This window comes from Mustelus asterias, chromosome 4, assembly GCF_964213995.1.
Source record: "Mustelus asterias chromosome 4, sMusAst1.hap1.1, whole genome shotgun sequence".
NCBI classification, from domain to species: Eukaryota; Metazoa; Chordata; class Chondrichthyes; order Carcharhiniformes; family Triakidae; genus Mustelus; species Mustelus asterias.
The window spans coordinates 27,396,403-27,408,869 of NC_135804.1; the positions used below are offsets into that span (position 1 = coordinate 27,396,403).

Genomic DNA, 12,467 nt, shown 5'->3' on the forward strand with positions numbered 1-12,467 from the left:
GTTATTTCTATTCTACCTGTTTCCAATCTTGAGGCCTTGAGCGATACTTTCAATTGTTGTCACATTGGGTAGTTTTGTGCAATGAAGTTGTACATTGTTTTGATCTTAACTATAAAAACCCAATCTAGATGGTCACTCATGCTCCAAATGTGAAAGGGATGTACCTTCTGGAATTAGAGTTTCTTAATTGCTAACCATTATTTTCTGTGGGCTTATAACCAACTTCACACTTCCAAGTGCAATAATTGGAATGCTATCAATCTATCTTTCCAATATGAACACGTACGAGTTCCTTCAGCTGAAAAAAAGAACGTTTATATTTACCCTAACTATTTAGCTACAGATTTTGATATTGTTCACTTATGTACTGTCCATATTTCTATCATCTATATAAAAAAATCACTTGGCACCACCAAGTGGTCACTTAATGAAATAGAATGTTTGTACAAGATGAACCAACCAGCCAATGAATGTCACATGGGCATATGCCACAATTGTGTTGTTTCATTTGTATTTGCTATTCATATATGAAAGACAGCCACAAACAAAAATGTAGCAGTAAGCCAATACCTTCAGACACAGAAAATTGAAAGCATATAGTATAAACTTCTAGATTTAATGAACTAGCACAACAAATTAATATACAATACAGCAATTTCTTAAGCTGTAGTTGTGTTCCTGAAAAGTGCAACTTTAAATGAAATCATGTTCAGCGAATCAGATTTTCCCATCACAGCAAACTAAAAGCTTTAGTGAGTTATTTTGAGTGTGGATATAGTAATTTATCAATGCACAGTATTTAACTTTCCAGGGCACAATGTTTTGTACTGATGGGAGGATGTTTCCCGTTAGTACAAAACATTGTGCCCTGGAAAGTTAAATACTATGCATTGATAAATTACTATATCCACAATCAAAATAACTTTTAAAATAAAGTTCAAAATATTAATATCTCCTCACCATCTCTTCGGCTCACTACCTTTCCCACTCCCCAGCCCTGTCGCTAGCTGCTTTCTTTTCCCAAACCCTCACTGTGAGTGTTCGGGAGATGAGTATTAGGAAGCAATCTTTGGAGTGAGAGCAGCTTTGGGTTTCAGGGTAATGAAGGTACACTCACTGCAAGCTGGAGAGGAAAGCAGGAGGATCTGTGGCATGCCACAGAGTGGGTGAGTAGGAGAGGCTATTTCAAATGGCTAATCCACAGGATAATTGGTGGTCCCATTAAAAACTCAACATTAAATCAAAACAACTTAAGCTAGGGCAACTTGCAGACTTACTGTACGCTTTATTTGCTGTGGATGAGGCAAGGCATTGAACACTCGTGGTTGACCATTTTTCTAACAATCACAACATTATTCAGATAAAATATGGATGCAAAATGGCACAAGGCTAAATGTCCTGAAATTAGATGCCATGTTTTAACAAATGAATGGCTTTGCATTATAGGTTTCAAGTATATATGACAAGTGATATAAAACACATTTGCTTTCGAGTTCATCTGAATAAATTTCAAGTGGGGTGATGTCACTGAACTGTCATTTGGTAATTTAAATTTCATATAGAACACCTTTGTATGGGAAATAAGAGGTTGCTTTTTTCTTGCCCTCTTTTTAGGTCAAACCAAATAACCAAACTCAGATTAAGTCAGGACAAAGTAAAAGGGGCAGCTCCCCAAAAAGGAGGGGGAACAGCCCGAACCGAAATCAAAGTACAAAGGAAACTTAAAAACATCAAATTAAAATGTGATTTTTTTCTTAGAAAGTAAATGTGTAGAAGAGTGTAGGCGTAGAAAGAGCAAAGACATTTGTGAACACGCACAGTTAAACATGTAAAAATTGAAACTCAAGTTGATAGGGCCAGAAAGCAAACAAAAATACAGGGGTCCGTTTTTAAAAGAAAACAATACAAAAGCAAAGAGGTGATTTTAAATTTACATTCAACCCGTAAGAAACATTTTGAACTTGTGACTAGCAACCTAAAAGGAAAATATTGCGGATGCTGGAAGTTTAAGTTAAAATAGAAAGTGCATGAACTGCTGACAAAGGGCTGCCCATCGACCTGAAATGTTACAAAAAGAGGAAATGCTGGAAAATCTCAGCAAGCCTAACAGAATAGCCAACATTTTGAGCCAGGATGACCCTTTGTCAGAGCTGCTTTATATTCTTATTTTTCCACTTCTAAAATCTCACTTTCCATCTTGTTTTCCCCAGCCAACTACCCCATCCCTCAGGTTTTCCTGACACTCTGCACCTTTGTTCTGCCATTTACACATTCTGATCTTTTAACGGACGCCCTTAGCACCATTCTCAGCCTTTATCATCACCATTTACATTCCCTTTGTCCTATCAAAACAACACTCTGAGGAAGGGTCATCCTGACTCGAAACATTGGCTCTATTCCCTCTCTGCAAGATGCCATCAGACCTGTTGGGAGATTTTCCAGCATTTTGGTTCAGACTCCAGCCATGCCAGACCTGCTGACCATTTCCAGCATTTTTCTGGTTTGATGTCACGACGGAACATATCCCGCAGAATTTAGAAAGCCGGTGATTGCATCAAATTTGCTGCTTCTTTACAAAATGCGTTAAAAATGTTAGTGATTGTTTTCCACGTGTACAACAGATTGCCCCGCAGACCAAGTGAGCCGCAAACGCCATCTTGGTGCGGGGCAGGAACACAGGCCAGTGTCGGCTGCTCTGATTGGTTAGTCAGCTTGCCTGGGTACATATCCCGGCATTCCTTCGGGACGCCTGTCCTTTTGCTTCGGCCATTTCCCTTCTGAAGGTAGGTGCGGGTTTAGATGCGGGATAGAATCACAATCCATCCGCCCGCTTCTGCACGGCAACTCGCCGTGAATTATTGCCCGATTGCACGAGAGAGAAATGGACTCTCGATATCAGTGACTATTTCGAAGGGATGATATCGCTGAGGATGGCTGGCCCCTTGTTTTCGGTGTCGGGACGATCGAGGCCTAAAATCGAGGCGGCCGTTCCTGTGTATCGGCGCGGTTTCAGAGTGAATGGGCCGCTTCCAGTCTGAAGCTGAATGGGCGGCCCGTGGCGGGCTGCGAGGCTGTAGGTTTTGGAGAGGAATTTTAAATTTAGCCCTTGTGGCAATTTGAGTGCTTTTCGAAAGCCTGAGTTGGTCTCTGTGTTTGCCCTTGTTTCCATTGTGGGTATGTGTTGCCTATCGAGCTTTGACAAGAAAGGCATGTATTTGCACAGGACCTTTCACCATCTCCATACGTCCCAAAGAGCTTCAGGAATGTAGTCACTGTTGGTAATCCAGTATATGTGGCAGTTCAACCAGAGCAAAACACTGCAGTGTGACTCGATATTAGGAAGGGAATAGAGGGATACGGACCACATGGAGACAAGAAACTATTAGATCAGGGAGGCATCTGTGTGGGCACAGACTTGGTGGGCCGAAGGGCCTGTTCCTGTACTGGACTGTTCTTCGCTCTTAACATTGAGTTGAGCGCATGTAGTCTTGGTTTGGATTTTGCACTGATTGTCGGGAGTTTCAAGTTTAATTTTCATGAAATGCTATGGTAAGATGTCAGTAGTACAATGTTAGAAAATTCATCTGAGTCAAGTCTCCCCTTTTTCGGAGTGCTAAATAATTTGCAAGAAAATTACTCCATTGTGTTGCTTATAATTCAAATGATTATTTTTGGAATTAAATCGTTTGTAATCTTTAATTGTTTGTTGCATTTTATTGATGTTTACTTAATATTGCAGGGTTTCAGCCCTTCAATAAGCAGCCATGGCCCCAAGTCGGAATGGAATGATTCTGAACCCTCATTTCCACAAGGACTGGCAGAAGAGAGTCCGCACTTGGTTCAACCAACCAGCCAGAAAAAACCGCAGGTATGCAATCCAATGATGAGAACTTCAACTCTGCTCTAATTTCTTGCAGGAATCAGTAGTTAAGTAGGTTATGGTTTTTGGGTGGAAAATTGAACTACAATTATGGTTATTCATTAGCTTTCCACAGTCAGATGATGACAATTTCTCCGGAATCTCTGTACTTCCTTGATGAATACTTGAACCCTTTTTGCTGATGACTGTGGACTACTCTAAATTCTTGTTTTCAAATGTCCGTTGTAGAAAGAAATTGACCAGAAATTTCTAATGCTACCTCTTCTATTATTATGTTGCTACTGCAATGATTTTAAACTAGTTTCAGTTCTTAAAATAATTTCCCTACATCAGTACTTATACGCACACTGACAGAGTGCTGCCTCACAATGCCAGTGACCCAGGTTCGTTTCCAGCCTTGGATGACTGTGTGGAGTTTGCACGTTCTCCTCGTGTCTTGTGTGGGTTTCCTCTGGGTGCTCCGGTTTCTTCCCACAGTCCAAAGATGTGAGTTAGGTGAATTGGCCATGCTAAATTGCACCCTAGTGTGCGAGGAATTAGCAGGGTAAATATGTGGGCTTTTGGAGGTAGGGTCTGGGTGGGATTGTTGTCAGTGCAGTCTCGATGGGCCCAATGGCCTCCTTCTGCACTGTGGGGATTCTATAATTGATGCTCCAACTGGTTGTGAAGAGTAAGCTTCTGATTGCTTTTCTTTCCACCCTGCTCCAACCTGGAACCAGTTGGGCAAAAATTTGAACTCTTCGTTAGCCCTTTAAATTGAAATTGGCACTGTAACTAAAGACGCATTAGGTAGCAAACCAATTGCTTTCGCTAATTGGAGTGTACTGGCTACAGTTTCTACCCAGTAACGTAAGAATTGTGCATTGGATATCTTGGTTTACTGTTGATTAAAATAGTTATATTGCATTATTTGCTGGTGTTATGATATCAAAGTTCGAAAACAACTTTATAATATTGGTTGACAGACGCAAGGCACGGTTGACTAAAGCACGCCGCATCGCTCCACGTCCAGTTGCTGGTCCCCTTCGACCAGTTGTTAGGTGTCCCACTGTCAGATATCACACTAAAGTACGTGCTGGACGAGGCTTCAGTCTGGAAGAGCTAAAGGTAACTTGTTGTTTTTGTAGAAATGTTACTATATAGGCATGAGACTTTTAAAGTAGTCCATTGGATATAAAACTCAAGCAAAAAGTTTGATTTCCCATTCAGTTCTTTGGCAGGATGCCAGAGGTTACAAGAGTAGATCTGGAAAGAGAAGCCTTTGCTAGAGAGGCTGTAATCGATCAAGAATATAACTGAGCAAAGCTAGATCTATGGATTGGAATAGGAAATTATGGTATGTGCCTACATATTTACTGTTTGTATGTAAAAAGCCAAAATCCTGTGGATGCTGGAATCCGAAATAAGATGCTGGAAAATCTCGTCAGGTCTGAGTGCATCTGTGCAGAGAGAATAAAGCCAATGTTTCCAGTCTGGATGACCCTTTGTCAGAGCTCTGACATAGGGTCATCTGGATTCGATACATTGCTTCTATTCTCTCTCCTCAGATGCGTTCAGACCTGACGAGATTTTCCAGCATTTTGTTACTGTTTGTATATATGTGTATACGCCCCACATATTGCATATATATCCGTTAATGTGGTAAACAAAATGTGGTTAGAAAATCCCAAATGCTTCAAAGGTGTGTTACCAAACAAATTTGACATTGGGCCACATAATGATTAGGGCAGACCATCAAAACCTTAGTCAAAGAGGTAGGTTTTAGGAGCAGTTTTGAGGGGGACAAAAGAGGTGGAAAGGTTTTGGGGTGAAATTCCAAGGCTTAGGGCCTTGGTAATCAAAGGCACAGTCACCAGTGGTGGAGCAATCAAAATTGGGGATGCTCAAGCCAGAGTTGAACTATAGATATCTGGAGAGTTGTAGTGCTGGAGGACTTTGGTGATGGTGAGGGATAAGGCTATGGAAGAATTTGAAATCTAGAGTTTGCGCACACATGGTGAATGAAAGGGGTTTGGTGCAAGTTAAGATAAAGATAGCAGTTTTGGATGAACTGCAGTTTGCAGAGGATAGAATGTGGGAAGCTGGCCAGGAATGAGTTGGAATAATCAAGTCTAGAAGTGATAAAGGCATGGATGAGGGTTTCCGCAGTCAGTGAGCTGATGTGTGGATAGAGTCGGGCAAGGTGGGAGTGGGTAGTCTTTGAGGCGGATATGTGGTTAGAAGTTCATCTCTGGTCAAACATAGTGAACAACCTCGACAGTTGCTAAGGAGAGGGATGGAGTTTGGTAGGGACTGAAGATTGCTTCGATTTGTAGTGGGATTTTGATTTGAACTGTTTTAGCTGTGGTAATGGCACAGGAAATCGAGCTATCTTGAGACCTGTTCTGGGTGGGAAGGTGCATTTGAAATGTTGGGTAATTGGTACAATTGTTTGGAACAATTGCCTAATTACGAGATACGTAAATTTTGGGAAAGTTGTATATCCACTTGGTTTAAAAGTATTGATGAAGGAAATGTATTAAGCTTAGACATGTTGGAAAGGGCCTAAATCCATTGGGCTGAAATGTTAACTTGTGGTGTGCCTGTGCATGTTCCACCAATATCAATGCGATATTTAGAAATTGAACTGAAAATTGTGTCCTAATTATTTACCACAGTCATTTTCCATTTGATGGCATCAACCTTCCTTTGCTTCTATGTTTGCTTTTCTTTCCCCTTCATTAAAATAATTTTTCTTTTGTCACCAACATAATAGGCGGCAAATATTAACAGGAGGGTGGCACGTACTATTGGCATTGCTGTTGATCACAGACGCCGCAACAAGTCAACTGAATCTATTCAGTGTAATGTTCAACGTTTGAAGGAATATCGCTCCAAGCTGATCATCTTCCCAAGAAAGGCTTCAGTGCCGAAGAAGGGAGATTCTTCTGTATGTATCCAAATAGTGTTATGCATTTAGCATTTGGAAATAAAATTACTACTGATATTCCAAAGGTTAATTAAGCCTGAGGGCCACTGGCTCTTTAATGGCCTTTAAAATGAGCATTGTTCTGGGATTTTAAGTCAGAATCAAGAGGAAGTAGCCAACTTTTATTTAAAAATAAATCCTTGACAGTTGTTTGCATTTTGAAGAAATTACCTTGGGTGCAGAGTTCCATGCATTTGTGTACTTTCCTCAGGCGGCTATCGGAAGTTTATATGCTGACTACATCTAGTCTGGTCCTATGCATGTTCCTGATATGTGCCATGTAATAAACAAAGCACAGACTGAGGATTCATTTTATGACTCTTGGGTTAAACTTGCTAGAGTCTCGGGATCTTGTTTGTACATATGTTCATGTGGATCTAATTTTTAAGCTCTTTTTTTTTACTAGCGTAGAACATTTTTATCATTTTTCTGTCATACGAATAGCAGGAATTTTAATACAGCATTTAAACAACCAAGTTGCTGGGCTTGGAAGGTTTGTGCATGAAAGTCAGATCCCAGCTTGGAGATAATGTTGATGGGTAGCATCTGCATGATTGGGAGGCAGTGAATCCTGGGCCATATGGGCATGGTGTAAAACATGACCGCACTAACAGGGAGCTGGATATGCATTGGTTACATTTGTGGAGGACATGGAATGTTCCGACACTGTCAACTTAATTTGCGACTTGATCGAGCCGTTTTGGTCTTGAAGGCTGATAGGACTCAATTGGTGAGGATACCTGGACAGATGAGTTGCAAAAGCTGTGTGGGTAGTTTGATATTGCACTTGAGGTTTTTGAACAGAAGGGGCTATGGTTTCATTGTTGTCATTACCTTTTCTCCAGGCAATCAAAATAATATTTCAAGTGTAATTGAGCAGATGGCCATGACACTTTGAAATAAATCTTTTGCTTTTAAAGTTATAGATGACGGCTAACCATCAAAATCTGACCCACATATGTAAGGAGTTTTTAAATAATCCTTGGTCTCGTAACAAGTGCTTTCTTTCGTCACAGGGATCTCTAATGTAATTCAGTGATATATTAATGTTCTTTCACCACAGTCAAATGATGACACTTTCTCCGGAATCTCTGTACATCTATGATGATTAATTTTGAACCCTTTTCCATCTGATGACTGTGGGGGTGTCATATAATTAAAATTCTGTGGGTTTGTTTAATCCAGTATTGTTAATGGTGATCTCTTTCCCACAGGCTGAAGAAATTAAGGTGGCAACCCAGCTAACTGGACCTATCATGCCAATCAAGAATGTGAGTAACTTTAAAACTGTTTTCTGAAGTTTTAAACATGGTCAGCTATGACTCAGTGGTCCCTCCTAAGTCAAAAGGTGATGCGTTCCAGCCCACCTAGAGAGTTGAGCATCTAATTCAGTGGCTAACACTGCTGCTTCACAGAGTCAGGGATCTGGGTTCAATTCCGGCCTCGGGTCAGTGTGTGTGTGTGTGGAATTTGCACGTTCTCCCTGTGTCTGCGTGGGTTTCCTAGGGGTGCCCTGGTTTCCTACCACAGTCCAAAGATGTGCAAGTTAGGTTGATTGGCCATGTTAAATTGACCCTAGTATCGGATTAGCAGGGTAAATATGTAGAGTTACGGGGATAGGGCCTGGGTGGGATTGTGGTCGGTGCAGACTCAATGGGCTGAATGGCCTCCTTCTGCACTGTAGGGATTCAATTCTATTCTAATTATGTTGAGACTGAGGAGTGCTGTATCTTTCGGATGGCTATTAGAGGTGGGCAAGGGGGCTCTCCTTGATTTTCTATCTGATGTATATCACCAAACCAGCATCAAAGCATATGGCCATTTATCTCATTGTTGTACCTAACTGGTTGCCATGTTTCCCTACTGGTTCACTGGCTGTCTTGTCTGGAGACAATACACATCTTTTTAGCCTGTCTTGATGCTCTCTCCACTCACATTGTTTCATCTCTTAAAGACTTGATTAGTTGTAAGTATTTGCATTCCAACCATTATTCATGTAAATTGAGTCTGTGCCTTTATAAGCTCTGTGAACAGAATTCCCACTCACCTGAAGAAGGGGCTAAGAGCTCCGAAAGCTTGTGTGGCTTTTGCTACCAAATAAACCTGTTGGACTTTAACCTGGTGTTGTTAAACTTCTTACTGTCCCTACACAAACACAGTAATTATTTGGATGAGCACTTGGAATGTCATAACATTCAAGAATATGGGGCAAGTACAAGAAAATAATCTTAAAAATAAGATGAGCCTTTAGTGATAGGTATTGTCAGTGCAGATGCAGTTGGTGGCATGGTGATTAGCACTACTGCCTCGCAGCGCCATGCACTCGAGTTCAATTTTGGCCTCTGGTGACTGTGTGCGCGGTTTGCACATTTTCCCTGCGTCTGCTGGGGTTTTCCCCCGGTGCTCCAGTTTCCACCCACAGTCCATAGATGTGCGGGTTAGGTGGATTGGCCATGCTAAATTGCCCCTTTAGTGACAGGGGGATCAGCCGGGTAAATGCATGGAGTTATGGGGATAGAGCCTGGGTGGGATTGTTGTTGATGTGGACTCGATGGGCCGAATGGCCATCTGCACTATAGGGATTCTTTGGTTCGAAGGACCTTTTCTGTGCTGTGTGACTACTTAGTTCCATGCAACCTACATTCAAGTCTGCCCCTTTAAATGACTGCAAAAAAAAATTAAACTTGCACAGTGAAACTAATCACTTTTATGCATGCAAAACTAAATCCGAGGGCATATTTTCCCCAGTATTCTTTTTATAGGTTGTAAAGTGTTTTGGAACATTCTCCAAGCATGTGAAAGGCATAATATATGCAAGTTGTTCCTCTTAATTGGTATAGTCCAGATTGGCAACGTTTACTTAAATGTGTATTAAGTATTTATTAAAAGTACAAATTGCATACATGGTTACATTATATGCTTATTGTTTGTGAAAGTGCTGAGGCATGGAATATTCTTTAGATTCTCATCTGGACATCAGCCTATTTTCCATAGAGGGAAATCGGAGAAATTTTCTGCCTGGGCTCCCTTAGCTGACCTGGGAATGGAATAGGGAATCTCTAGTAGACAACATAAAACTGGAATTTATGTATGATATTACAATATTCTCATCTTGGATTGTATGGGCATGTGATAATTCTGCTGGATTACTTGATGCATTTTAGTCCTGTTGCCCTTAAATATGAGTGCTCCCATTCTGCCCATATAGTTCTGACTTCATTGTTTTTTTTGAGTTGTGTAAACAATACATTTATGGACAATTTTCCTTTCAGACATACAAAAGAGAGAAGGCCCGGGTGATCTCTGAAGATGAGAAGAATTTCAAGGCCTTTGCAAGTCTCCGTATGGCCCGTGCAAATGCACGGTTGTTTGGAATCCGTGCTAAGAGAGCAAAGGAAGCAGCAGAGCAGGACGTTGAGAAGAAGAAATAAAATATTTGGAACTATTCAATAAATAACAAACTTTTTAAAAAGAAAAAAACACATGGTTCACTTCATTGCAAAATTACATTTTACTCATTCATCCGTATTCCTTTTTTCCAGGAATATTTAATTTACACCAAGCTGGTTATTGCTTTGTCTTAAGTTGTGCCAAATTTAATTTTAAACTGTTTCAAGATCCAAGCATGACCTAATATTCAAAGTTGGTTACTGATGACAGTGCTAGTCATGTTATGGGAATGGGGGGAGAGATTACTAAGTTCATATATTCAATGTATCTTGAAGATTGTTTAACCAATAAGGTGTAAATTGGTGGCAGGTCTGGCTGGTGCTTTGGTGGTCCTGCTAGAACCTGAGCACAAATACTAGACTGACACTTCAGCCATGCAGAGTTAGAGATGCCATCTTTCAGAAGACATTAGATATAAAGGGGCCTTCTATGGATACTGAACAATGCAGATGTAGGAAAGGTCCTGGTTGGATAGAACCACACCCCCCCCCCCCAATCTCCTAACATGCAATTTCAAAGTTTAAAGTGCAGTAACCAGATTGGTCATGAAAAACCAAGCATGCTGATAATGGGCAAATGACCATAGAAATTACTATCCAAAGACAACTTTCACTTGCATATCCTTCGTTTTGAGCTTTTTAACAAAGTGGGATGGCAGTTGATAGTCCTGATACATCTTTGGATTGCACAAAGTTTTCTCTTGCATACACAGCCCTTAAAAGCAGTACTTAGAATCAATCATCCCACTCACCTGATGAAGGAGCAGTGCTCCAAAAGCTCGTGATTCCAAATAAGCCTGTTGGACTTTAACTTGCTGTTGTGAGACTACTTATTGTGCCCACCTCAGTCCAACACTGGCATCACCACGTCAATTGTACAAGAGCAACGAACAGTGTTGGAAATCTGCAATGAGGAGGTCTGATACAGATAAATCTAAATCCCTATCCATAAAGTCCATGTAATATGCACCTGTGAGAAATCACATGAATTAAGGGAAATTGGGCAGCTTGGTGGCACAGTGATTAGCACTGTTGCCTCACTGCACCAGGGACCTGGGTTCAATTCCTAGCTTGGGTCACTGGAGTTTGCAGATTCTTCCCATGTCTGTGCGGGTTTCCTCCGGGTGCTCCGGTTTCCTCCCACAATCCAAAGATGTGCAGGTTAGGTGAATTGGCCATGCTAAATTTTCCCTCTACCTGAACAGGTGCAGGAGTGTGGCAACTAGGGGATTTTCACACTACATTGCTTTGTGACTGATAAAGATTCATGTCCTTGTGTTTAGCAAATGGCTGATTCAGATGGAAAGCAAAGGTCATGATACCACTAAGGTGTTTTCTTCTGGATAGAATAGTTTGCTATCAGTCATGTTTTTGAAGCACCTTCCTAGGTATTGGTTTTGGGGCACCTGCATTTGCTGGGTTGGATTATGATGTGGAGATGCCGGTGTTGGACTGGGGTAAACACAGTAAGAAGTCTCATAACACCAGGTTAAAGTCCAACAGGTTTATTTGGTAGCAGTGCTCTGAAAGCTAGTGGCGTTTGCTACCAAATAAACCTGTTGGACTTTAACCTGGTGTTGTGAGACTTCATACTGGGTTAGATTATTGCCATGCTTGTTTGCTACCTGTGTCCATGCCCATCCCTTGGCTTGAACTGGAAAATGGGCAGAAACTGAATTGTAGCTGTGCTGGCCATCAGCCTTGGGGGGTTATCTACTTGATGTGGGAGCATTGCTGCAGCCTTCTTCAAACTGAACAGGTCCTGGGCAGAATGCCTGATTCAGACAAGTGGGCACCCCTCATGCAACAGAAGAGGAGAGTAAGGCAACAGGGCCTGAAACCCCACTTCTTGCCTCATTACCATGGTGGTCTGACTACACCTGATATTGCTGCAGGCCCAGGGAAGCTTGGTGAAATGCCGTCACAGACTCATTTTCTCTGTAGTACTTGGAAAGTGAGTTCTCCCCTGAGCTACAGACAGCACTACCAGGGTCCACCACGTAGTACAACATTTACTATTTTTGTTAAGGCATTTAATCGCCAATTTAGAACATTGCTTTGTATTAGAGTGCTTTCATTTTAAGTTTTTTCAATCTGTTATCAAGAAGATATACCCGTAAGGGGAGGCGATGCCTTGTGGTATTATCACTAGACTGTTCATCCAGCTAAT

General features: G+C 41.3%; 1 protein-coding gene and 2 non-coding genes across 3 annotated transcripts; all 3 read left to right on the plus strand.

The window, feature by feature from the left end:
• The first annotated feature begins 2,719 nt into the window (after nucleotides 1-2,719).
• rpl13 (ribosomal protein L13) lies at nucleotides 2,720-10,328 on the plus strand. Its single transcript, XM_078210725.1, has 6 exons — nucleotides 2,720-2,783; nucleotides 3,740-3,868; nucleotides 4,846-4,987; nucleotides 6,636-6,809; nucleotides 8,063-8,119; nucleotides 10,121-10,328. Exons 2-6 carry the CDS (start codon nucleotides 3,765-3,767, stop codon nucleotides 10,277-10,279), a joined length of 636 nt encoding a protein of 211 aa, XP_078066851.1. The 5' UTR covers nucleotides 2,720-2,783; nucleotides 3,740-3,764; the 3' UTR covers nucleotides 10,280-10,328.
• Nucleotides 4,001-4,078, plus strand: LOC144493254 (small nucleolar RNA MBII-202). Its single transcript, XR_013497706.1, has one exon. It is a non-coding gene; the product is annotated as a small nucleolar RNA MBII-202 (small nucleolar RNA).
• Nucleotides 7,917-8,001, plus strand: LOC144493253 (small nucleolar RNA MBII-202). Its single transcript, XR_013497705.1, has one exon. It is a non-coding gene; the product is annotated as a small nucleolar RNA MBII-202 (small nucleolar RNA).
• Nucleotides 10,329-12,467: the final 2,139 nt, after the last annotated feature.